The sequence below is a fragment of the Egretta garzetta genome, unplaced genomic scaffold (genome assembly GCF_000687185.1).
Source record: "Egretta garzetta isolate BGI_Z169 unplaced genomic scaffold, ASM68718v1 scaffold61, whole genome shotgun sequence".
Taxonomy (NCBI): Eukaryota; Metazoa; Chordata; class Aves; order Pelecaniformes; family Ardeidae; genus Egretta; species Egretta garzetta.
In genome coordinates this window covers 880,447-903,863 of record NW_009258620.1, presented here as the reverse complement: position 1 = coordinate 903,863, position 23,417 = coordinate 880,447, and the positions used below count along the sequence as shown (strand labels likewise).

At 37.8% G+C, this 23,417-nt stretch overlaps 2 protein-coding genes across 2 annotated transcripts in view; one reads left to right on the top strand and one right to left on the bottom strand.

Annotated features, from left to right (window-relative positions):
• The window catches only part of PRKCZ (protein kinase C zeta), a 67,130-nt gene extending 52,189 nt beyond the window's left edge, over nucleotides 1–14,941 (top strand). Inside the window, exons 15-18 of the mRNA XM_009648121.2 lie at nucleotides 872–951; nucleotides 1,532–1,621; nucleotides 11,985–12,100; nucleotides 14,854–14,941. Of these exons, the coding sequence (XP_009646416.1) occupies nucleotides 872–951; nucleotides 1,532–1,621; nucleotides 11,985–12,100; nucleotides 14,854–14,941 (374 nt within the window). The remainder of the gene's footprint in view (nucleotides 1–871; nucleotides 952–1,531; nucleotides 1,622–11,984; nucleotides 12,101–14,853) is intronic.
• A 3,683-nt stretch (nucleotides 14,942–18,624) lies between these two features.
• FAAP20 (FA core complex associated protein 20) lies at nucleotides 18,625–21,777 on the bottom strand. Its single transcript, XM_035903587.1, has 3 exons — nucleotides 21,672–21,777; nucleotides 20,353–20,978; nucleotides 18,625–19,019 (listed from the first exon to the last, which is right to left on the bottom strand). Exons 2-3 carry the CDS (start codon nucleotides 20,928–20,930, stop codon nucleotides 18,947–18,949), a joined length of 651 nt encoding a protein of 216 aa, XP_035759480.1. The 5' UTR covers nucleotides 20,931–20,978; nucleotides 21,672–21,777; the 3' UTR covers nucleotides 18,625–18,946.
• Nucleotides 21,778–23,417: the final 1,640 nt, after the last annotated feature.

The window sequence follows — 23,417 nt, the reverse complement described above, 5'->3', positions numbered from 1 at the left end:
TTGTTATCCCATAGCTGCCTGTAGATTTACTGTATATAGAGGGACCCAATATTTCCAGTTCTTCATCCCAGGAATTTATGTTGTTGAACACGGATAAAATGGTCTGCAATTAGGAAGCCGTCTTCAGACTATAAAATATTTTTTTTAAATGTCCACAGTTCAGAAATAACAGACAGATATTGAATGGAATGGTATCTTTGTTAGAAGTCAGTCCACAGGACTCAAGAATGAAGTTTAAAATACAGTGCTACATGAGAATGGGAGGATCTTTCTTGACAGAAACATATCAACCTGTAGTTTTGCTCCAGATAGCTTCTAATTTTTCTTCTTTTACTTCTGATGAAATTAGTGTAACTATGGGGCTTTTTAGTTTTACCCTTCAGGAACAGTGATGCATGAATTTATCTAAACAAAAGTAGTAATGCCATATTTATGACAATAGAAACTCTGTAACAGTTTGGGGAATTGTAAAGTTGCCTACTCCCTAATAAGCAGAACCATACTTTAGTTACTGCAATTACGTAATAGAATCTGCCATGGTTGTCTTGACAAGCCTAATATTAAATCAGTTACTGTTTAAAATCTCACTTTTCTGTATACTAAAGACACTGAAGAAGTTTTATTTCCTGTTTATATTACAAACGATAGGAAAAGACAATGAAGCTAACATTTCTTTCAGGAAATCTTGAAATGTCAGTATAACAGCACTTTAAATTACTGTAGCTGCTTTTGTTTGCATTATTTTAAATAATTATTGTATCTTCCCATTTTCCAAATGGTAACATATTTAAATAATATAGTGTTTGTATTGAACTCATGGTCAATGTCATAAAACAAAAAAACAATATTGCTGTTTTTAAACCTGTAACAGTTATTCTTGAGAAGCCAATCCGGATTCCAAGGTTTCTATCTGTCAAGGCTTCCCATGTGTTAAAAGGATTTTTAAACAAGGTAAATAACATTCTCTTTATTTTTAGCATCTAAGATCTGGAAGTCAGAGCTTCCTGTTGAAAGCAATACAGTTAAGAAGTTAATCTGCTTACTATTAAGAAAATCTATAAAACCTTGGTATCCTGTTTGTTAAAAAAACCCCACTTCTTAGCTGCTAATTTACCGAGGGAATTCCACAGGACAGACTTGATTTAAAAGCCTGCACCTAGTGGAAAAAAATAACTATTGGCTTGTTTATAAACGTTTCTGTAATACTTGCTACTCATTTAATTAAGTTGATTGAAATCTGTAGAACCATTGTAATTTTTAATGGGGAAAAGGATATGAATTATACAGTACTAAATAAATCAAGATTCTTTAAATTTTCAGAAGTTGTAAAATATTGTTTAAAAATGAAATTTCAAGCAAAATTAATTTAGAAAAAGAAAAAAGAACAAAAATCCCTTGATAGCCATAATATGTGTATTTTAGCAGCAGTCTGCATAGTAATAGGGAATGCTGGAGTCATGTATGTGGGCTTTTGACAAACATGGACTGTAACTGGCTTAGAGTATGTAATATGAGTTTCTGTTTCCCACAGGATCCCAAAGAAAGGCTTGGTTGTCAGCCACAGACAGGATTTTCTGATATCAAGTCTCATACGTTTTTCCGCAGCATAGACTGGGATCTGGTAAAAATACTTCTATTTTATATGTGTGTTCAAAAGGAATAGATTCTTTTAGTTTATTAATTGTGTGTATGTGTGTAACAACCCCATTAAAACCAGTGAAATTCAAACCTATACATGTAAAAGATATTTTGCTTTCTCCAGGTGACACAACATAATGGAAACAAGCTTTATTTCATGAGCGAAAATGGCTTGCTTCCAAACTCTTAAGAATGGTTACAATTGTGGCTATCACTTTTAAAATAGGATGAATTTTAGAGAACAATTTAAAACACATCTCAAAGCATTGGTGGAACCATTTATTCCTTGGTTCCTATTCGTAGATTCTGCAAACTCATGCACTGGGTTCTGCTGCTATAAAATTGACCCAGCGTTTACACAACATGCCTGCAATTGTAGTGTGAAAGACTGCATAGTAGTCCAGTATCAGAATAGAGTGCCTTACTCTTCTGGGTGGTCATTTCATATAGGCCTATTAGTAAACATTTCAAGCTCTATTGAAAAAGGAAGTGTGGACTTGCAAAGACAGCATACTGGAATGCTATCCCAGTACTTCATTTCTCTTGTTGATTAGAAACCTTTCTGCCTTGGCAGGAAGGTTAGTAGTTGATTAACACAGCCAACAGACTGGGAAAAGTGTTATGAAACCAGTTTAGATACAACCATGGAAGATGAGGTGTTTCAGATACGTGAAGTATTTGTAGTTGACTTGTAGTACATTTAAAAAAAAAAAAAAAAGAAGATTGAATTTATAAATTATATAACTTTTAAAATCGGTAGGATTATTCAGGTAGGTAACGGTTCAGTATCATGAGTAGGCCTGAGTAGGTTCAGGGTCTTTTTTAAGGATGTGGCTTGAAAGCTGTGTGGTTATTTAAAATGACTCTCTGATTTTTACCTTCAGGTTTTCTTTATTACTGTTAGTGTGAGAGAAGTTTTTAGTTCATGGTAGAGTAGATGACTTGCATTTCAGTGGTTTGGCAGGCATAAAATTTTATTGAGATTGTCGTTTTTTTAAAAGCTTCTGCTACTTAGTTATTGTGCCTACTTCTGGCTTCGTCACAGAAATGATGGTATGTTCTCTGACACCTGAGCAATAAAACAATTAAGCCAGGAACACTGCCTTATCAGTGTTACATTTTCTAATACCTAGTTGAGCAGTGAAAAAAATATGCACATGGTATTTTCATAGTCCTAGGAAATCTGCAGGAAGCGTAGAAACAGGCAGGCCGCAGTGCCTGTAATAATGTGAAAGAGGTTCAGAGGAGGAGGGAAAACTGCACGATTACATTTTTACTTTAAAGCCTGCTGTTCAGGCCTGCATTGTTAACACGCTTCAGAGAAGACATTCACTACGTAAGGAGCCAGTCTTTTAAAATACCTGGTGTTACAAAATTATTCATACAATGAAGGCTGTCTTTAATTTTGTCAGACATCCACTGTTTTGTGTTCTCCCTTCAGCCTGAGTGTTATTTTTTGTTCTGTTAGCTACCTGGTAGTGCTGTAATGCAACTTGCTTGAGTTTGCGGTAGAGCGGAAGCATCGTGTGCTGCAGGGTTTCTGATCTCTTGTGGAGTTTTTGAGAGAGGGGGAAAGAGAGAGAAGACTAGGTTTGTATTGTTTATAAGAAACTCTTAATGGGAATTGGTGGTACTTGGTCAACACAAGCTGGTTTGGCTTTTGAATTTTTTTACCGTATTTTTTTTGGCTGAAAGCTTTGATATTAAATACCTATTTAAAAAAATGGAAAGACTTAGGTGGTTGTGCTGTTCTGTCTTATGATTAGGACAGTGCTGTTCAGGAGGATCTAAAACGTCAGCTAAATTTTAAGCTAAACTTCTAGTAAGAGTGTTGGGAAATATATTCAGGAGAAAATCAAAAAATATTTGGAAACCTTTTTTTAATTATTAGAATTTTCTTTGAAATGCAGGTGATGAGTAGAATATATTTTGACTTAAAAGCTTTTCCAAATCTTTTCAAGTTGACACACAAGGAAACAAGAGTCTAATGCTGACTAAAACTTTTTCCTGTGTGAAGCTTGTGTTAAATGGAAAAATAAATAATGGTAAAGTGAACACATAGATCATAAACATTATTTTTTCCTAGTGTTAGTCATCTGAGCTGTGTGTGGCACAGCTAAGAACACTTTAGATTACTCACTCTGCACATAGGATGGCTTAAGAGCATTCAGGGAAGTACCAAAACAACTTTTTTTGATTATTTCAGTACATGAAGTCTATTCTTATCCTAGTACCTGTTTTTATGGTGTTTATCCATTATCTGCTGAAAAAAGAACTGGAAAGCCATGGCTTCTGTTGCTGTCTACAGAAGCAGTAAGGGTTTTTTTTTCTAGAGCCGTACCAATGTATTTCTCACTCATTTTCTCAAGTTAAAGGCTGCAAGTTCACTATGGGGTTTATTTAAGAGTGTTTCTGTGCTTTACTGAGTATAACATGAAAGAGGCAGTCTGACGTTTAACATCCAGTTGAATGCCTTGCTGTTGAAATGTTAATGCATAGCTATGACTGACTCATAATGACAATTTTACCACCCCACTTCAACCTTTAAATATTCATTTTGCTGTTTCTTTCATGCTGCCAGTCTTGGTTGGGAGGACCTAATTTTGTCTTCCTTACAACTTCCATTTCATGATGCTTTCTAAGACCTGATGACTGATGGGATGTTGATGTATTGAGATTCACTATTCAGTTACGGTTTCATGATTTCCTCTTGTCTCCATCTGTGCTCAACATGCTCTTGTTTTAAACCTGGAATGCAGAATTTTTCTGTGACTGATCACCTTTTTGTCGTTTACTTTGTGCCAAGCATAATGAGATGTCCTGGCCTAAAACCGGGTTTCCTGCCCGTGTTGGTAATATAAGTCAGTGGCAACTACTTTTCACTTACATTATGCCTACCTGGGTGGGTGTTTTGTTTTTTTTTTTGTTAGATTATGGAGATTGTAGCTTTGGCTTTTTTTTAACTGAATATAAATTTTAGAATTAGAATGTTGGTGTGTATGCTACTACAAATTTGACTACATGATAGATTTTTGTCTCCACTGCTGTGGTGGTAAGACTTTCAGGTTAAAGGCTAATTCAAGTTATTTACTCTGTATAAACGTGTTGCAGTTAATCTGGCATAAGCTTCCCTTCCTGCTAAATATAATCAGAAGGTTTCCCATACTTGTATACTTATATTCCTGAATTGCAAGTCTGTCTTAGTACAATCTTATGTCCTCTGCAACTCTGTAGAGCATTAAACTAGAAATCTGAGTCTTAACATCTAAATTACAACTGTAGTTTTTACTTATGACCTATGACGTACCAGAAATAAGTTTCTTCTAATTGCGCACAAATGCTGTTCCTCAGGAAGTAAATATCTTGTGCTGACGCTTGTATTGCAGCAGTAAGCATCTGTGTGGGGATTTTTCAGTTCTGAGTGTAATCTACCAAGTTAGAGAAAACTTAGATGGCTGAATTATTTATGGACTTCTGTTTTTAAATGCAGAGCACTAATTATATTCGTGTGTGTTGCCTGGCTTTGTAATTTCTCTCCAGTAGCATTTAATGTAGTTGAATTTGTAGAGTTCTTCTGTTAATTATTACAGAAAATGTTACTATAGTAACTTATTTCTGTTTTGAGTAGGTAGTTCTGTTACTCCTGTGAATTTGGCTGTTGTTGTTAGTATTGTTTTGAAACCTACAGAAGCCTTCCCTTTTTTCCTATGAAGCTGACCTAAGAAAATACATCAAATTAAGAATTTGGGAGCCAATACAAATGGGAGAAATCTACTGTTTACATTTTGAATAATTTTATCTTGAAAGTGACAGTAATTTATATAGAGTCCATAAGAATGACCAGGCAGATTGAGAGAAACGTTTCATCACATGGCGGCAAAAGGATTTTCTGGGAGATGTACAATTTGCCTGTTTTACTTCACCTGTTCTGGGGAGAGCACATGTGAATGACAGGTGGACTGGACAGCTCGAGTATGTTCGTGTTTCTGGTATGCAGCAACACAGAGGCCTCTGCAAAATGCAGTTGAACTTCGTAATGTACAGGCATGATAGGTGTGATGCATCCCTCACCGTAGCTGGAGAACCTTCTTCAGAAAAAGCCTTCAAAAGGTTATTTGTGAAATTGAATATTATTCAGTGGTAGTCAGCTACAACTAAAGAGTATGAAGGATCTGCAAGACCTTTAAGAGAAGTTGCAGATCTTGGTGTAGAAGATCCCTCTTTTCAGTGTGTTCCACCCAGACCTGCAGAGAACTTGGCACCAGGGAGAAAGTTGCCTGAGTACACCGTGAGAATTCACAGGAAGAACAGTTTCTGGTCAAGAATAAATCTGGAAAAGGCAGCAAGGCTTTTTGCATCAGGCCTGCTCAGTTATTACATTGACCATCACCTATTACCTTAAGACTGTTACCTCCAGCCTCAGAAGGCTGGACCAAAAAAGTCTTTACTTGCACTTCTGGGGGAGGGAAGGGGAGGCAGTTTTTTGATCAGTTTATCAAATTCAAAGATCATAAAGATTTTTCCAGATGAATCTTAAAAATGCAATTCCAGTTACAACCAAAATGGGTTTTCCTCTTTCCTAATTATTTTCAGCCTTTTTTACTCTTAATATAAGTCTTCAGAAACTTGCCACCACACTAACTGGGAAACCAGAGAAGTCAGAGCTGACTCTTTAATCGTGCACAGTGATCTGTGATGGACTCTTTGGTAAGGGATCAGAAAGAAAAATGGTGATTCATTTCTTTCTGCGGGAGTTCTGAGAAAAAATACATGACTCCTTCAATTGCAACAAAATTGCTTAAACTTACTCATCATAAACATTACATTTTCTTATAGCTTTGAGGGCTTTTGAAATGTTGCTACTTTTGCCTTATTATATTTAGACATTTAGTTATACTAACTTTGTCTTTTTACTGAAGTTAAACAACATAATTTTAATCTCCTATTTCTTGGTTTAATGGACAATAAAACACTGAACTGCAGTTAAACAGATGATCTAAGTACCATCAATCACTATAAAAATGTATTTTACTCAATCTTGTTGTAATTGTGAATAGGATATGATGAATGTCATCCGCATGCGAATGCCGTAAGGATGGAATTTAAGCCAGGAATGAAGCGAGACAAAGAACTAGAAAGATCCCTAATTGAGGTGGCTTGTCAAGAGGTTTTGGAGCTATTTTTAATGTCATTACGGTTAAAACCTATGCAAGCTTGTATATCTTGTGTACATTTTACTGAATGTGTTTTCACAACTGCAAAATCATCCAAATGGGGTGATTTTTGCCTGTGATAGTACTCCTTTAAGTAGCGATAGGAAAACAAGCTAGTTTTCTATCCTCCGCAGGAAAGTATGCAATTGCTCCATCTTCCTGTCACCAGCTCTCTTCTGCCTGCAGTGAAAAACCACTGCTCTGCTGCCTCGTTCTGTTCTGGAAAGGCTTTCATGCAAGTTCCAAATTTGTTCGGCCACACTGAAGCAGATGCCTTTTTTTGAAAGGAAGCAGGACGATGATTTGCATCTGTAGGAAAAACCCAGCCTAAATAAGGGAGTAAAAGAGCTCAGCGTTTTCTGAAATGTATCCAGGAAAATCCCCGTTACCTCCCTACAGATTGAAGGGCCAGATTCCTTAGAGAGTTTCCTTTTCTTTCTTCCTAGGCACCCTGAGTAATAAAGCACATATCCTACGTAAAAGCATATTGGGACAGATGAATCTCTCTTGCAGCAACACAGATACATCCTTGAAAGGAGAAAGCTTCAGGAAAGTTTTACTGAAGCAGTGTGGAGGTCTGAATTGAAATAGTACAGAAATTTCCTTTCTCATCTCAGAAGAGAGGTTAGCCAATGATCTAGCTGCATAACTTGTTAATTCTCAGTGATACCAGATGACCCTCATGATCTCTGAATTTGTTAATGAATTTCCTGTACTCTGGACAGACTATTCCATGTCATTTGGGGAGTTCTGTTACTGTCGTACTGGGACTAAAGAAGGCTAAATATGTCAATGCAAAAATACTAGATTTCTCACTGCAGAAAAAATAGTACTGACCATAAACCAAAGTAAAATCTGTAACTTGGCGAGACAGATGTCCAAATGGGAAGTTTTAAGCTGAGTCTGTGTTCACTACTTTATTAAGGAAAAAAAAAAGGGGGAGGGGGGTGTAGGGTGAGGATGTGCATCCATAGGAGATTTTTTGTATAGTTAGGGTGGTTTAGTTTGCCATATATTGCTCAAAAGTAGAAAAAGTCTGGAAATTGCTGGTAGATTGCTGGAAAATAGTAGTGTAGAAAATGAATGGAAACTTGAACAGTGCGGTGAATTGTTTGAATCTCAAAATAAAGTTACGTGCAGCCTGGCTGATGAGCAGCTTAGCTTTAATCAGTGGAAGAGCATGCAGACACAGTGCAAACTGCAGAGCTGCCATTTCTTTAAAATGGGTCTCACCTTACTGGCAGCTGCACAGCAATTGGCATTAACAGAAAGCTGGGCTTTGCTTTTGCGTGAGCAGATACCAACGTTTCAAAAAATTAAGACTTACAACCGGTACTAAATACTGTCTAGCATTTAGTATTTCAAAATCGTGACACAGAAAGTGAAGGCTATCTGCTGCTTCCCCAACAAAAGGCACGTAGTGGTTGGCTAATAGCCCGATTAATGTACTTTAATTTTTAAATGAAAACTATGAAAACTAAACTTCTTAAGGAAGTTCAATCTCCATACAAACCCACAGATTAAAACAGGCTTTTCGCTTTGTCCTTTAATACTGTTATCACTGAAGATGTGTTGCATGAAAATAAATTGTGATTTTTTTTTTACTTTTTCAGTCAGTGTTGTTAGGTCTTTTCGAAAGGGGGTTTTGAATGTCGATTTTCTATCTGATATTTCTCTAGAGGAACGGTGACCTCCAGTGGCCAGCAAGGCTAACCCAAACTGTATATCCCACGTAGGCCATAACAGATCAGAATAATGATCAAGTCTGATAGCCTGTCTCTATCAAAGCCAATACCAGCAGCTTCAGAGGAAGGTAAACATGGTTCCAAATGCTCTTAGCCTACAATGTTTCTCATCCAGATAACTAACTTCCCTCTGATTCATATAGTGCTCAGCTTTATGCCCTGTAGCACAAGTATTGATACAGATTGTATACATGTATGGCTCAAAAACAATGGGCAGAAATTTTTTTAACACTTTGTACTTTAACCACAGTTGTAAAGTACAAACTTCTGTGATGATAAATTCCTTAATATAACAGGGGCAATGTCAGTGGATTATACTTCCTATGATAAAAAAAAATCTCCCCGAGTCAGAGAAGGCAGGAAGAATTCACTTAACCAGAACTTCACCCTGAAATAACTGCACTGTACTGTTCATTTGCCAGTTATGACCCTAATAAGTTTTGAGCTGTTTTGGCTGATTGTGAAGGCAGGTAAGATCTCAAAGATAGTATGTTCTGGTTTATGTGAAAATGAGCGTCTTGGCAGATGACACCAGTTTAGTTCCCTAGCAGGGGAAGACAGGGGAACTCAGCTTTTATCCATTCTGTCTCTAAGAAGCAGCTGTCTAATCAGGACACTTGTACTGGTCAGTAGCCAACAACCTGTGTTTGAGTAGCCTGAAAAACCCCCAAAGCAGAGAGATGGACATGTGATCGTGGGAGCGGAGGCAGAGGAGATCCAGAGGTCTCTCTCAGCCAACATCCTCTAAGTATTGTGGTCAGTACTGTGCGGGATTTGGGAAAGCTAAGGCCAGAACTCAGGGGCGCTTATTTCTTAAGTACTAATTTCAGGCCAGTCCAGGTGAGTGTCCAAAGTCATTGCAGTAGCTTCTTTAAGGAAATAGGTTTTGTCAGAGCAAATGGCAATGCAGTATTGAGTAAATCCAGAGCATTCAGGAAAACTTAATCAGTTGCTTGTAATTTTGGACTTGATCCTTATGGCTCCCTTCCAACTTGAGATATTCTGTGATTCCATGAATTTTTAATGTCAATTTGTGAACTAATTTTAGATTTCAGTGTATGACATTTTCTTACTTAATGCTTAGTGAATACAATGATTCTTTACTTACTGAGCTAATAAGATTTCTTCATGGCCAGTTTGCCCATAAAGAGTCTTGCCTGACATTTCATGAATATGGAGATGTGAGGATCTTGTATTTAGAATGAAAGATACTATTAATTGTTTTTAGTTCTACTGGTTTTCTGTCATCACTTACCGTAGCACGCAAGACATTTTGGTTTTCTTACTATTTCTAACTAGCAAGGCATTAGAAATGTATAAAGGTACAGTTTACGCTTTCTAAAATATTATGCTTTTTCATACATCATTCTTCTCTAGCGTTAATGCATTCCTAGTTCCCTTTGCCATATTCCATCCCTAAATTACGTATTTTTACTATAAGGCATTGCCTCAGCACATTGACAACTCTGGACGTTAGTATCTGGTCAGTCATCTTTCCGTAACGCACACAGACGTTTGTAGGACAAACTTAACTGCAGTCGTATGTGTTAAGCAACATAATGTCTTTGAAATGCTGTGGATTTTTAGTTAGGCTGCAAAGTATTTGAAAAATCAGCTCTTCTGGTTGCGTTTAGTTAACACTGGTTTTACTATTTAAATTCCTATCTTTGATACTAAGCAGTATTGTGTACCTATTACTGATTTTCCAGAATGTCATGCTTTGAAGTAGCTTGTTTGCTTCTTCGAAGGCATCAGGCAGTAGCTGCCACTTGGCTGTTGTGTGGAAAAGAACTGGTTGGAGCGTTCCCCAGCTGGTTGGGAGACGGGCAGCTAATGCTGACTTGCAGTCAGTGAGTTTAAGCATCAGCTGATTTATTAGTTGCGCTTGAGATTTTTTTCTTCCCTCTTTTCTCTTTCTGAAGCAGAAGAGGGCTTTCTCTGGTTTGTTAGTATCTATATTAGGGTGCAGCGTGAAATTTCAAGTCATGATGAAGAGGATTCTGTTCACAAGAGTAGTGTATAACCAATAACTTCAGGAAAAATGTGAGAAGTATAAATCCATTTGAATAATTCATAGCCAATTTTACAAGAGCTCCATTGGTTTATTGTCATTTAAGATACTTCATATTCTATGATATTTCAACTGTAATATGATAGGTGTAACGTGTAGAAAACATAGTTGTATTGTCATTTGTGGTAAAAAGTGATTTAGCTGGCCATGAAAAATCACAAACCACAATTATTGACTGGGTTCGATATACTGGTTTCCAGTATATCAGCTGGATCAGTTGCTCAGGCTTCTGCCAGCTTCCAAAAGTTAAAACTTGTATCTGTGATTTTCCACTGGGCCTGGAACTATGACTGCTTGAAAACAAGCTTAAAAAGGTGGAGTTCTTGCACCTTTTTTGGAACTGCCATGGGTAGTGATTTGAACAAATAATATTTGATCTGCCATCTGCTCCGGTATCACTCAAACCTGGGATAAAAGCAATCCAGTAACTCTGGAGGATGGTAGGGACTTGCCTTAATCAGAAAACTGTAGACGCTATTGCACATGCTACTGGTATAGCAAGTGAGAATAGGTTCTTAATGACAACAGCAGCATTATTTGAGTAAAAAAAAAAAAAAAAAAAAATTCCCATCTTCTATTGACTGTCCCTGGTGAGGAAGATAAATATGGGTTTCTAGTTCTTGTAGCAGGAAATATTATATGTAAATGTATTCATGGTTAAATTTTAATTGCAGAATAAAATTCTGGGCTGCTTTAGCTGTTTTGTTGATTAGCGCTACTTGCTTTTAATGATTGCTTACCCGTGTGGCTAGCAATTGATTGGGTTTTGTTCTGTGCTGGAATTAACATTAACAAATAAGTCTGGTTATGTTGATTTGATGTAATCTAAGAGGCTGCCTTTACAAGACGCAACTTCAGAGGAGCTTATAAAAGGGAAAAATTAGTTACGTTCTGGGAAAGCATCCTGGCTTGAATGGAAAGCTTCTGGAGTATGTTCTCAGTTTAAAAACTGTTGAGCCAGATGTATATAGTAATGATGTTTTTTCTTAATATATAGGCAAGAGACTTGGGTAACAGCTTTTTCTATAGTCTTAAAATTTTATTAATTTCTGATAATGTTTGAAGTTTTTGTATTTCAAATGCCGCAGTAGGGTAAACAGGATGAGCACGTACCATTTAGTGTCAAAATTTACTAGTCTAAAACTTAATGTCAGGTTGTATTTAACATGTTTATATCTTCCACCAATATTAAACTCAACTATAGTGACTTTCCTGTGCATGCACTCTAGAGCCAATGTATGCTGATGTTCTTGGGAGATTTTATTAAATATTCAATATTTTAATTTTTTTCCCTCCCCCATTATATTTTGTTCCTAGCTGGAAAAGAAGCAAGCAACCCCTCCATTTCAGCCTCAGATCACAGACGATTATGGGTTGGATAACTTCGATACACAGTTCACCAGCGAACCTGTGCAGCTAACCCCAGATGATGAGTATGTTTCTCTTTTTCCCCAAATACAATTGCATTTTAAGAAATTATTTATCAATTACTTGAAAATTACCAAGAAGGGATTCTGTACTTAGCATTACTTAGCATTAGAACATAGTCAAGTTAAAGTAAATTTGAAAATCTTTGTATGCTACGTATCTTGCATCACTTATGGTATTACTTCGAATACTAGGCAGTCTGCTAATATCTTAATAAAAGTTGGGAGTGCAGTATTGATTTGCTGTGGAGTGCACGCCTGGTGCTGGGAGAGGAGATGGAAATCTGATTCCTGACCCAGGCAGCTCCCATTTCTGTACTCAGGAGAAACAACTGATGTGCAACTCCTCGGGTCCCAGAACAAGCTTGAGGTAGCAGGAAAACCTTACAGAAAGTTGTTATTTAAATGTGCTATGGAAAAAGTTTGCAGGAAGAAAAAGTGTGCTTGAATAATGGAATGTGAAGGCTGAGGAGCGATCGCTGTACGTGAAGGAAGAAGGTTCCTTGGGATACAAGCTGGCATATAAGAAGACAGGCTGTAGTCTTGGTAGCTAGGTGGGAGACTTAACTTGCCCAAACTCTCTAAGAAGATAATCGTACACCATTTTGAAGGGTTACTGAAGTGTAAAAATCTAAAATTGGAAGTTGAACTTCCTTTGGAAAAACAAGAGGAAGCTCTATGCAATGGGGGAAAACGTTGGGGAGAATAAAAAGGTCTCACTGACTTCATTTGTCAGTGGAGGATTTAGTGTGTGTCTGACGATAAACGTCGTGCCAGAGCTGAGCGGGGAGGGTGTGCCAATGACCTCAGTGTGAGAATCGTAGTATCTAATTGCTGAGGAATGCAACAGTTTGGGGGGGTCCCCTCTTCTTTCCCACCCCCACCCCCCCCCAAGGTGCATTTTTCTTTCAAGGCTTGAGTGTGTGACACTAATGCCAGATGGCTCTTAGAATGCACATTTTTAAGAACTCTAAAATACTGTTTCTCATGAAAGAGCATAGTAGTATGTGTTTTGGTTTGAAATTTTTGTGCTATTCTATCAAAACTGCAATGGAACTTTCCACTACTTATTTAGCACTTCGATACAGAAGTAAAATGAATTAAAGGAGATTTGGGGTTTATTAAAAATCTAAGAACCTGAAATTCTAGGGTAGGATTTTTAGGTGAGCTTTGCTGTGAGAGCAGCAAAGATTTGTTTGCATGCTATACACCTATATTTTCCCAATATATTTCATTTATTTATGTTTGGTTTTCCTTATCTGACTAGATGCCCTCTGCTGAAAACTACGATGCATTCTTTTCCGAATGTTTTCAGCCTGTTGTCCTGTTCACTGGTTTCATGTTTGAAGAAAACTTATTTCATGAATTTCCAGTGCTTTGCGTTCTTTACAATTCTACCTGGAATCTGTGGAGCTACTGATGGATGGTGGTGTAGAATGAATATTTGGGTCTAATCCGATGTTTAGGAAAGCTGATATTGAAGTATTGCTTTTGGAACTGATTTTAATGATGGATTTATGATTTCTGCTGTCTTAGTACTGTCTGAAGCCCTGCATAGAGTTGGATGCCATGTTGCAAGCAGAGGCTGTTGCTTGGTATCCAAAGGCTTTCATAACTAAAGCCACAAGATTGTCACATTCAGCCTATGTTCTTCTATCAGCTTTCCCTTTTCTTCATTGCTACACAGCAAAGCTAAGCTGCTCTGAAGGAAAGACACCACCATTTGAAAGCCTCTTTCACAAGGTGCCTGCTAAGCCTGGGTCAACCCCCAGGATTAGCTTGTTGGCCAGGGAATTTTTATTTGTACAAATAAATGTTACGTTGATTAAATTTGTGATTGTAAAAATGAATGCTGTAAGCAGCAATCTGTTGGAGTCTTCTCCAACAGTGGCAAGAAATTTACTGTTGCAGGGTCTTTCTCTTGCTGCATTTCTGGGTAGCAGGTGCTCATCCTCAAGTATTTGGAGATTTCACTGTGGATATTTGTGTGCCTGGCTGCTCAAGCTTTGATTTTTGTAGAAGTGTGACCTGTATATCGTAGATCCATAGTTCACAACCTGTTCTCTCTTGCTCAAGACTCCAGCATATATGAAGTGAATAGCTGAATGGAAACCCAAGTGTGAAGTGCTTCAGTTACTGTTTCTGTGAGACCAAGGAATTGCAAGGCATATTTATGCTTTACAGGTTCTGCTTGACAACAGAATTACAAATACCAAATGTATGTGCACCTATAGTGGAACGTTTTATGAGAAAACATCTTAAAAGAAATTCTGTCTCTTATACCCATCAATTCCTAAGTCTTCCCTTGGATTTCCTGTGCATACAATAAGTATTTTTTAAAAAGTATTAGCTTTGTGCTTGACTCTTTCGTAGTATCTATCTTAAAAATAATATTAGTAGCCCTTGCTGACAGCAAAATATCCTTCTTATTTGTGAATTGGAATTATAAACCAAGGGCTCCTCATGATATGGTTCTTTTAGGGCCCTGTAAGTATGCGTGTTGCCTAACTGGAAGGGCAGAAGAAACTTCTTATCAGACGTTTCAAAATTTCCAGTCATGCTGCTCTAGATATTGGGATAAAACAGACTGTTAAGTATTTGTATGTTCTGAGACTTTTTTCCCCATTTACTGTTGCGTCTGTACAACTTCATACATATGTTTCCGTAAGGTATTTTGTTGTTATTTGGAGAAAGAAGTATGGCAACGAAAATAGTATTTGCAATCGATAAAACTAAAAATGCTTTTATTTGTTTTTCAGAGATATAATAAAGCGAATAGATCAGTCTGAATTTGAAGGATTTGAATATATTAATCCATTGTTGCTGTCAACAGAAGAAACAGTATGAAGGAACGACATCTTCCTTGTGGACAATGTGAATGACCTTTAAATTTATCCTTAACTACAGTATATGCATGCGAGGCTGGGGAACTGTTAAGATTTTGGATGGAGACCAATGATTAAAAAAAAAAAAAATTGCTGCTGAAAATCAAAGAAGAGAATAATGATTTTGGTGGGTGTCTTCTGCCACTTAGTGATTCTTAAGTTCTGGGCACTGACACAACTGGCTTCATTAATGAAGGAATTTGCATTTTGTGCCTGTTTCATGAAGGATTGAAATGTTCATTGCATCCCTGGAAAAGGAGATTCTGAACAACTTTGAGATCTACACACTTTCTACAAACATTTGATGCAATGAGCTACCAATTGAAGAATATTACAGTGTAACATCCTGAAGAATAAAATATATTATGGTGGTGTTGAAGCTTATTTTTGATGCCTTTTTTCACAAGTGGTACCTGTCTAAACGTCTCAGATATATTTAAAAGGAGTTGTGTTTTATTAGCAATCAAAACATAAATTTGGGTACAAGATTTAAGTGCCTAAATGGATAAACTACATTGAAGAATTATTCATATTTGGAACGTTCTTAAACCTGGTAAGTTCTGCTTGTTAATACTCAGTAACCATTTACATGTGAAACAGTTCACAGCTGCAGCCTACTGTCCGTTTGCAGAGAATTTGAAATGCAGAGTGACTCAGCAATATTAATTCCAAATTTGAATTTACAATATCAATTTCAAAATGTTGTTTTAAACTCCAAATTTACCAAAATGCATAGATTGAAGAAAACTAAATTTGCACACAAAAGATTTCTGAAAACATTTAAGCAGTGCCTACACCTACAGTGATGTTGTGTTATATATTAGATTTTTGAGAAGTATTTTTATCAACAATACAAATATTCAGAAATAGAGCAAAAGCGTAATAAAGCATAGCCTTAAAGTTTAAATAGTAAATCTAGAATAACCGTGATATAAAACACTTTCCTGATAAAGCACACCTCCTACTTATGATAAACTGTCTGCTTACAATTACTCAGTGTATATTAATAACTAATCATTCTACATAAGAGAATGGGATGTTTTGGTAAAATGATTTGCATCAAAGTAGTAAATTTTTTTAATGGATGAAAAAAGAATACCTAAGAGATGGGGTAAAGCAAAAGGTAACGATCAACTCCCTTCTGGTGGGAAGGGCAGGGGGGCAGGGGAAGGATCTGTCACATCAGAGGTTGACAATTTGCCAGCTCGGAAAAGCTCGTGTCGCTAGGTTTGAGGATGAGTGAGTGTGCATTGCTCTCGGAAACCAGAGCTGCTCGTCAGGAGTCACCTGCCTCTGTAAGGACCAGCGCAGAGGCAGTTGTTTCTTTTTGCTAGATTTTGGTTGAACTATATTGTGTGGGTTGTAGAGATAAGGAAAAAAATTAAGAGGAAAAGTAAAAAAAAAAAAAAAAAAAAAAAAAAGGAGAAACCCTGTGCCATGACATCTCACCTGATTTGGTGTAAAATGCAGGATAAATTGCAACGCTTTCACTTTCTTTACATTAACATATGGTTTTCTCAGGGTACAGAATTGCATTAGGTGCTGAACATGACATCTTTCGGATTCACATCCAAGTCATGAGGTGCTAGGACGAGACTGCCAAAACATTGTTTAAAATCTTCACTTAATCATTGATTAACAATCTACATTTTGTATCCCCTCATTAGCCACAATTATGCAGACCTGTGGTAATTTAGTTCTATTAATCCCATTGAGATTTCAGTTGTGGGTTTCTCTCTGTTGGACTGTAGCTTTTCATATTAAGCAAAATGTTTTAATCAGCACTAAATAATTTAACCAGTAAGAAGTACTTGCCTCAAATGCCTGGACTTTAGATACTTTATTAAGAAACATTTACCTTTTAAATGTAACCTGACATTTTTTAATTACTCCTTTTTTCCCTTCTCCCTGGCAATTACTTTATTTACCCTGAATATTTTTTTTTTCAGTGTTTTCAACTCCCCTGGTAATAAAACTAATAAATAGTTATCAGAGTGACTGCAGGCAGCTCATGAATGGAAATACGACAGATTAAGCTGTCCTTTGGCATGCCAGGGCATAGGACTTTAAAATGGAAATATTAGAAATGTGGGTTGGGGGTTTTTTTTAACCTTTTTTCTAGGTTTCAGAACATTTTGGGAGGGAGGGAGGGAAGGAAGAACAGAAAGACACATTTGCTAAACAAACATTGTAAAGACTACTTGATTTTATTTAAAAATTTACAGGCATTTACAATGTTGCTGTGTTGCCAAATAGTTTGCTGGATACGAGTTTGGTTGCTCATGTGCAAGTGTTTGAATAATGTTCTGTTCATGATGAAGGGGAAATTTTTTATATAAAGTACTTGTTTTATAAATAAAAGAAAATGAAGGATGTAATTAAATGTGTGGTTTGGAAAAAAATCCTAATATATTACAAATGGATCTGGTAATGATATATAGTTGTCTTATTTGAAATAGTAAATAAAAATTCTAGCTAATTTAATGATTGTAAAACAGTAAATATGTTCTTGTAGTTTTGTATAATTAATTAGTTGGGATCTTTGCTGACCAGTTTTAATTGTGCAGAAGATGGTATACTAATCCATAACAGCTAAGATCATTTATATTCTTGCACATCTATTAAAGACTTTAATGAAAAAGTTAACAGACTGTTATTATTTATCAGTAAACTGAGCTATGTCCAACTTGCAGTTTTTAGAGACCCCATTGTAAATTAAATGTATAGGATTCTTCCTGTATTTTGATACTGTATTCTATGTTCTGTATCTTCGGATTGCACCTGAACTGTATGTTTTGGAGGTCCAGGGCAGAGGTTTGCTAGGATAGAAAAACATTCAGATACTGAAGTTTGTTAATCCAAGTTGCACTTTTCTTCACTGTACGTGAAGGCGGTTGTGATCAAAATAGCTGGAACTGGAACTGTAAGGCTGTGACTGGATGCACCCTGCGCTGCGTGAATGGGCTGCCCTCTTCAGTAAACAATTAACTGGACTTGGGGGGAAATGAACAACCTACTTCAGCCTATTTCATCCCTTCTGTTTGTCGTTACTAAACTAGCACTAAATGTCTTGCCATTCATGGAAAAAGTTGCTTTTCTTGAGCTTACAAAATGTTTACCTGCTACTATCAAGAAGTTACCAAAATAGTAGTTGGGTCTTCTGAATACCTTCCAGCCACAAATGCTCAAGTGTTCTTTATTCTCAAACATTGATGGTTTTTAAGGGGGAAGCTTGGAGCTGATAAAAAACAGCAGCTAGTTTTGGATGACTGACTCTCTCAAATCTTGTGACACTGGCAGGGGAAATGTTCTTTCTGGAGCCTAGTTAGTTGAGACTAGTCATGTTCATCGAGTGGATACTGACTTAGAAACCTACAAAGTAAGGTTATGAATTCAGCTGTCTTTCTTCAGAAAGATAAAAAAACCAAGCACACCCTTTATTTGGGCTGAGTTTTGGTTTCTTTTAACATAGATATGCTCACAGAATCAACTGTACAATGATCTGAGTTCTTACTTAGATATTAAACCCATCAAAAATGCTAAACTTGAATGACTTTAAGCTTATTTGCAGAGATAAACTGGATGAAAATGAGGTCAGTAAACTTTGGGGTTAAATAATAGTTATCGTAGAGATTCAGAACAACTGTGAGGCATCACACAAAACAGGTTCTTCAGGGATTTACAATAGTGCATACTTTCAGAAGTACCCAGATTCTAGGAGTGCCAAGACTGGTTTCTCTGGGGGTCTCTGGGACATCCTGTAGTACCATTTTCAGAACCAGAACAACTTTACATGCATTTGAGAGGATTTAAAAATAACAAGACCCCAACTGCGCAGGTGGCACTTGACCTTCTGCTGAGTTACTGGTTTGTGATCCTTAAGCAGCTTCGAGACAAGGACGTGCTTCCTTGACATGTTTTCCTTTTCCTTTGAGAAAGGTTCGTCCTTGGCCTTGTTCTTCTGGATTTACCACATTACATCATCTGCGCTTTCAGACAAGCACCTAGCGAGATGGCCATCGATATCCAGTTGTGAGAGTCTGCCAATACAGAGCATTTTTTCAGTGAGAAACAAAGTCAAATCCTTTTATTTACATTATTCTTTACCTTCACTCTCTCATTTCCTAAGCAATGGCAGGATTGTTCTAGTAGCTTAATGGGCAAGTCATTCCTGTGCTCCGAAGCATTGCAGTCTGCCACAAACTCTTGTAGTTGCTATTACCTGCTGCTAGATAGCTTGATAATGTCATTTACTAGAAGACAACGCTTGTGCTCCGTATGCTGAGAAGTAATGGTATCCTTGGAAACATCAGGCTGTCGATACAGGATAGAGAACTATTACCTTGCCCCACACCCAACCCCAACTTGAGACTACAGGAAATGAGATATTTCTGATAGAGGAAGGATGCTTTCTCGTGTCTGCTCTCAGTTTCCTCTTTCAGAGGGCTATTTTTGTGACTGTGATGTGACCCTCCCCACTGCCCACGTTTTGTAAAGCGGCCTCTAAAAATTGAAACTAATCTTCATCGGCACAGATTTTCCAGCAGTACAGAACTGAAGACCTGAAGTACGTTCAGCCTGTCTAAATCTCCTGATAGAACCACCATGATTTTGTAAATATTAACGAAGCCACCTTTTTGTCTCCTTGTTCAGCCTCCAAGCAAAAGAAAACAAAGTTGCAGCCAATAAATCTTGCAGTTAGAGGAGCTGTTCAAAGCCACATTTTCAGCAACTATGGCAACCTAAACACTATTAAGTGGTGTAATTTCAAGAGAGAACATAATTCTTACTGTTGAGCAGATATTAGATTGCTGGGAGGGAGGATTTTTTTTTTTTTTTTTTTATAAAGGTAGCCTGACAGCACCGGAGGACTGAAGTCTCATTAAGTTGTACTAATCAGGGGTTGTATAAAGAAAATCGGCTTCCTTCCATTTTGCTCAGACCTTGAAAGCTAGCTCTAAAATTAAGAGCACAGTTGCTCAGCCAAAGGTATCCAGGTACTTACTGAACAGGAACCAATATAGCTGTAATGGTAAAGTCTAGACCTTGAAGAGAAAGTGACAGGTACGAGATTAATCCCTCCAGCTCTAAAGTTAGCTTTTAACTATCAAGAACGCTGCACTGGAATAGTTTTTGGATTATGACACAAAAAAGTCTTTTCATATGCAAGTATTTAAAAGTATTTAAAAATTCTCATGCTCAAAGTGAGCTTGCTTTCTGCAGCACTATTATCTGATAATCATGAACTTCTAAACTGAATTAGAAGGAGGCAATTCTGACATTTAAAAAGTACTTTACAGCAGTTTCGCCCACTTTCATTATTTTGTACCTAGGGAATGCAGACTGTGAAGCTATTAAACAAAAAAGACTTACGTTCCACTAAAACGAATCAGGCACATTGGACAACTGTCAAGAGTTGAGGGTCCTTCGCTCTGATCCTCAGTCGTCTTGCAGCTTTCAGTTCCAGGTACGCTCACAAGAGGCGGCTTCTCTTCTGCAGGCGCGTATCTGGCCTCACCAAACGAAACGTTACCTTGATGTGTTTGTATTTGAAGCTCTTGGCTATCATTTTCTTTTCTGTTTTCCCTGCTGTTCTGTACAGGCCCTCTGCAGTAGTCTTGAAAGCTAAAAGCTTTTGCAGCGCTCTGCGACAACGCCAAGTGGTGTGTAGAACTTCGGTGCTGAGGGAGTTTACAGGATTTAGGACTTGCATCCAGTTTTGAAATACCTTTTGTGTCTTCCCCACCCATGTTTTTGGCTTGATCTGTAATAGTTAGGCAGCATGTTTTCTCAGCTGTAGAAGGTAAACTTTTCAGTTTATCCGCTTGGCCCCGTCCTTTATGTAAACAGTCAATTTGGCTCTGTGCTGGCTGATGGGAGCTAAGATCCTTTGGCTTTAGACATTTTTCTTTGCAAAAAGATGGAAATGACACCCACTGAAAGTCTTTCATTCCAACTGTAAAGACTTCTTGTTTTCGTAGGCTCTCTTCCTCGGAACTCTATGACACACATACACAATGTGTTCAAACAAATACCATTCACTCAATACATAAACCCAAGGCTGAACATATTATAAATACTGGGAGGGCTAAACTACACTGAAGAAAAGAACATTTTATTTACATCCTTTTCCAGTGCTTGTAAAGCAATCAAGAACTTCCTGGAGTTTATGCAATATGTGTCTTCACTTAACATTTCTAAATTGATACAATAGGGTACTCTTAATACATCCCATAAAGACTAAGGATGAAAAAAACCAACCTACTGCTGTTCGGGGAAAAAAATTCTACTTTAGGACTGTGGGGTTTGTGTTATGATACTGCCTAACAGTACTGGAGCAATGAGATGGTTGTGAGCATGTGATTAACCTCCTGATACAGTTTGCCTTTTCCAGTTTCATTCCGCTAGGGAGATGCTAGTGCTTAGGAGCAGTCAGTGCGTGTACACAGGTTACCTCTTTTCAGCAAGATGTTCAAAAAATCTGCCATACTCCAAAAAAAGCCCCTAGTAAGTTCTCCTTACGCTACCTGCAACACCATGCTAAGCCACACCACTACAGGTAGAGACTCAAGAGCTGACAACCTACATCTATTTAACAGCTATTTCAGATTGTTTCCCCTGTTAACGTCATCATTCAGACCATCACTATCGTACGCAGTACACAAAGTGCAAACAAGGATACAGTACACTACCTTTCCAAAGCACTCGGGAAAACTGGGCACTGTTTGCCCATTTGTGCATTGTAAATCTTGACTGATGTCTTTCAGTAACAAAATCCATGTTTTTTCACACTCATTTAAGCCTTCTTTTTCAAACCAGGAACATCTGCCAGCCAACGGCCTGTAAAGAGAGACAGTCCAATTGTTTGAGGGTGGGAGAGAGGGAAGAAAAGACTCTGCATTGCTATTAGTTTGCCTCTTAATTAACCTCCTTTACCCCTCTTGTAACGCTGATGATTCCAAAAATGTAGCTATCATTAACTGTGATTTATTAAAGCAGAAGTTTTAAAATTAAAAACTTCCAGCAGCTGACAGTGCATCAACCTCTTTCAGCTGAATCCAGTGGCTAACCGTGGTCGTCCCTTTTGCTAACGGCTAAGCACAAGGTAGGGATTTATGATTGAAAATGCATGTAACTTTTCCATTTGTACAACATAAAGCTCCCTTTTTACCTATTTTCTCTTGATCGAGCAGCACTGTGTGTGCTAAACCAAGAACGCTACTTGACAACTTTGCCACATCAAACCACAGAGAGGAACACAAAAAGTATTGTTAGTAGGCACAGATACGCAAATGCAGATTTTTGAGTTTGGGAGGCAAGATGGCCTGTGGAGGAAAAAAGATGTAGCTGTTTATAACACTATTTGTTTACAAAGGGAACCATCATCTAGCTTACAGCGAGATTATTCTAGAACACAGAGTCTATTTAGCCTGTGAACTAATTTTTACAGTCTACCGTGACTTACGTAACTTGTATGGCTATCAAAAAAATTATCCAATTTATTAAAAGAATGTCTAAAAGCTATGCTTTCTACTTTTAACAAATGAGATGTAGGTATTTATTACTGCCTTTACGTCTAAGTGCAACAGTTAAGTGTAGCCACTGTTTTTTCTTCTCAGATACCAAACTTGCCACCTGCTGAGCACAGAAATCATTGAAGTGTTTGGCGATTGCACCGGTTCCCATATATGCTTGGCCATTCCCATACTGCCTTTTGAAATTACCGACTATCCTTCTGAACAACTTGATCTAATCTATCCCAGGAAGGCATTAGGGAAGGTCAAACTATAAAGTTCTAAGAGGTTTTTATACTAGTAATGCTGTATAAAGACAATTTCAAGAAAACGATAGATTGTTAATGTCAGAATACTATTTCCAGTCTTCCTACTCCTTACTGATGCGTTTTCTTGGGTCACTGTCCAGGAATGATGCTGCACTGAGAAGACACCAGACACAAGTCTTACAAGCCCTCAAAAAGCAGCGGGATCGGCCTTTCGAAGCCTGTTTTTGGAAGGGGTGCAGCTGACGGCGTGCTTGCTCATCCTAACGGGCTGCAACAAGACCTGAACCACTCGCTGCCTCTTCACCCCATCCTTCTTCAACCCACCCTTGCTCGAGGGCTGGAAAAAACAGGAATTACTTCCGGTCTCCTGCCAGCCTTATTCTGAAGAAAGAAAACTTAATTTTCATACGTTAACATTTCTCATGGGCCCTGTCCTGGCCGGTTGCTATTCTGTGCCAAAGAACGTGCAGAAGGCACAGGGCCCGGTGCACTCTATTTTGCTGTTGGCTTCTGAATTTTTTAAAGGTACTACCGGCGGTGTTTTATGAAGCAGCCTTTAACACGCTCCGCAGCGTGCTAGAAGGCGCGAATACGGAACGCTCCAGGCCCCAGGTGTGTCTGAGGACCCAGCCGCACCTTTCCGGCGGGGGGCCGG

What these genes read in the sequence shown, in the direction of transcription:
- FAAP20 (XM_035903587.1), bottom strand. Translation starts at nt 20,930, where the DNA reads ATGAAAGACTTTCAGTGGGTGTCATTTCCATCTTTTTGCAAAGAAAAA. An exon ending in CTGATTCGTTTTAGTGGAAC is followed by an intron (nt 19,020 to 20,352) that starts GTAAGTCTTTTT and finishes CTGTATTGGCAG; the next exon opens with ACTCTCACAACTGGATATCG.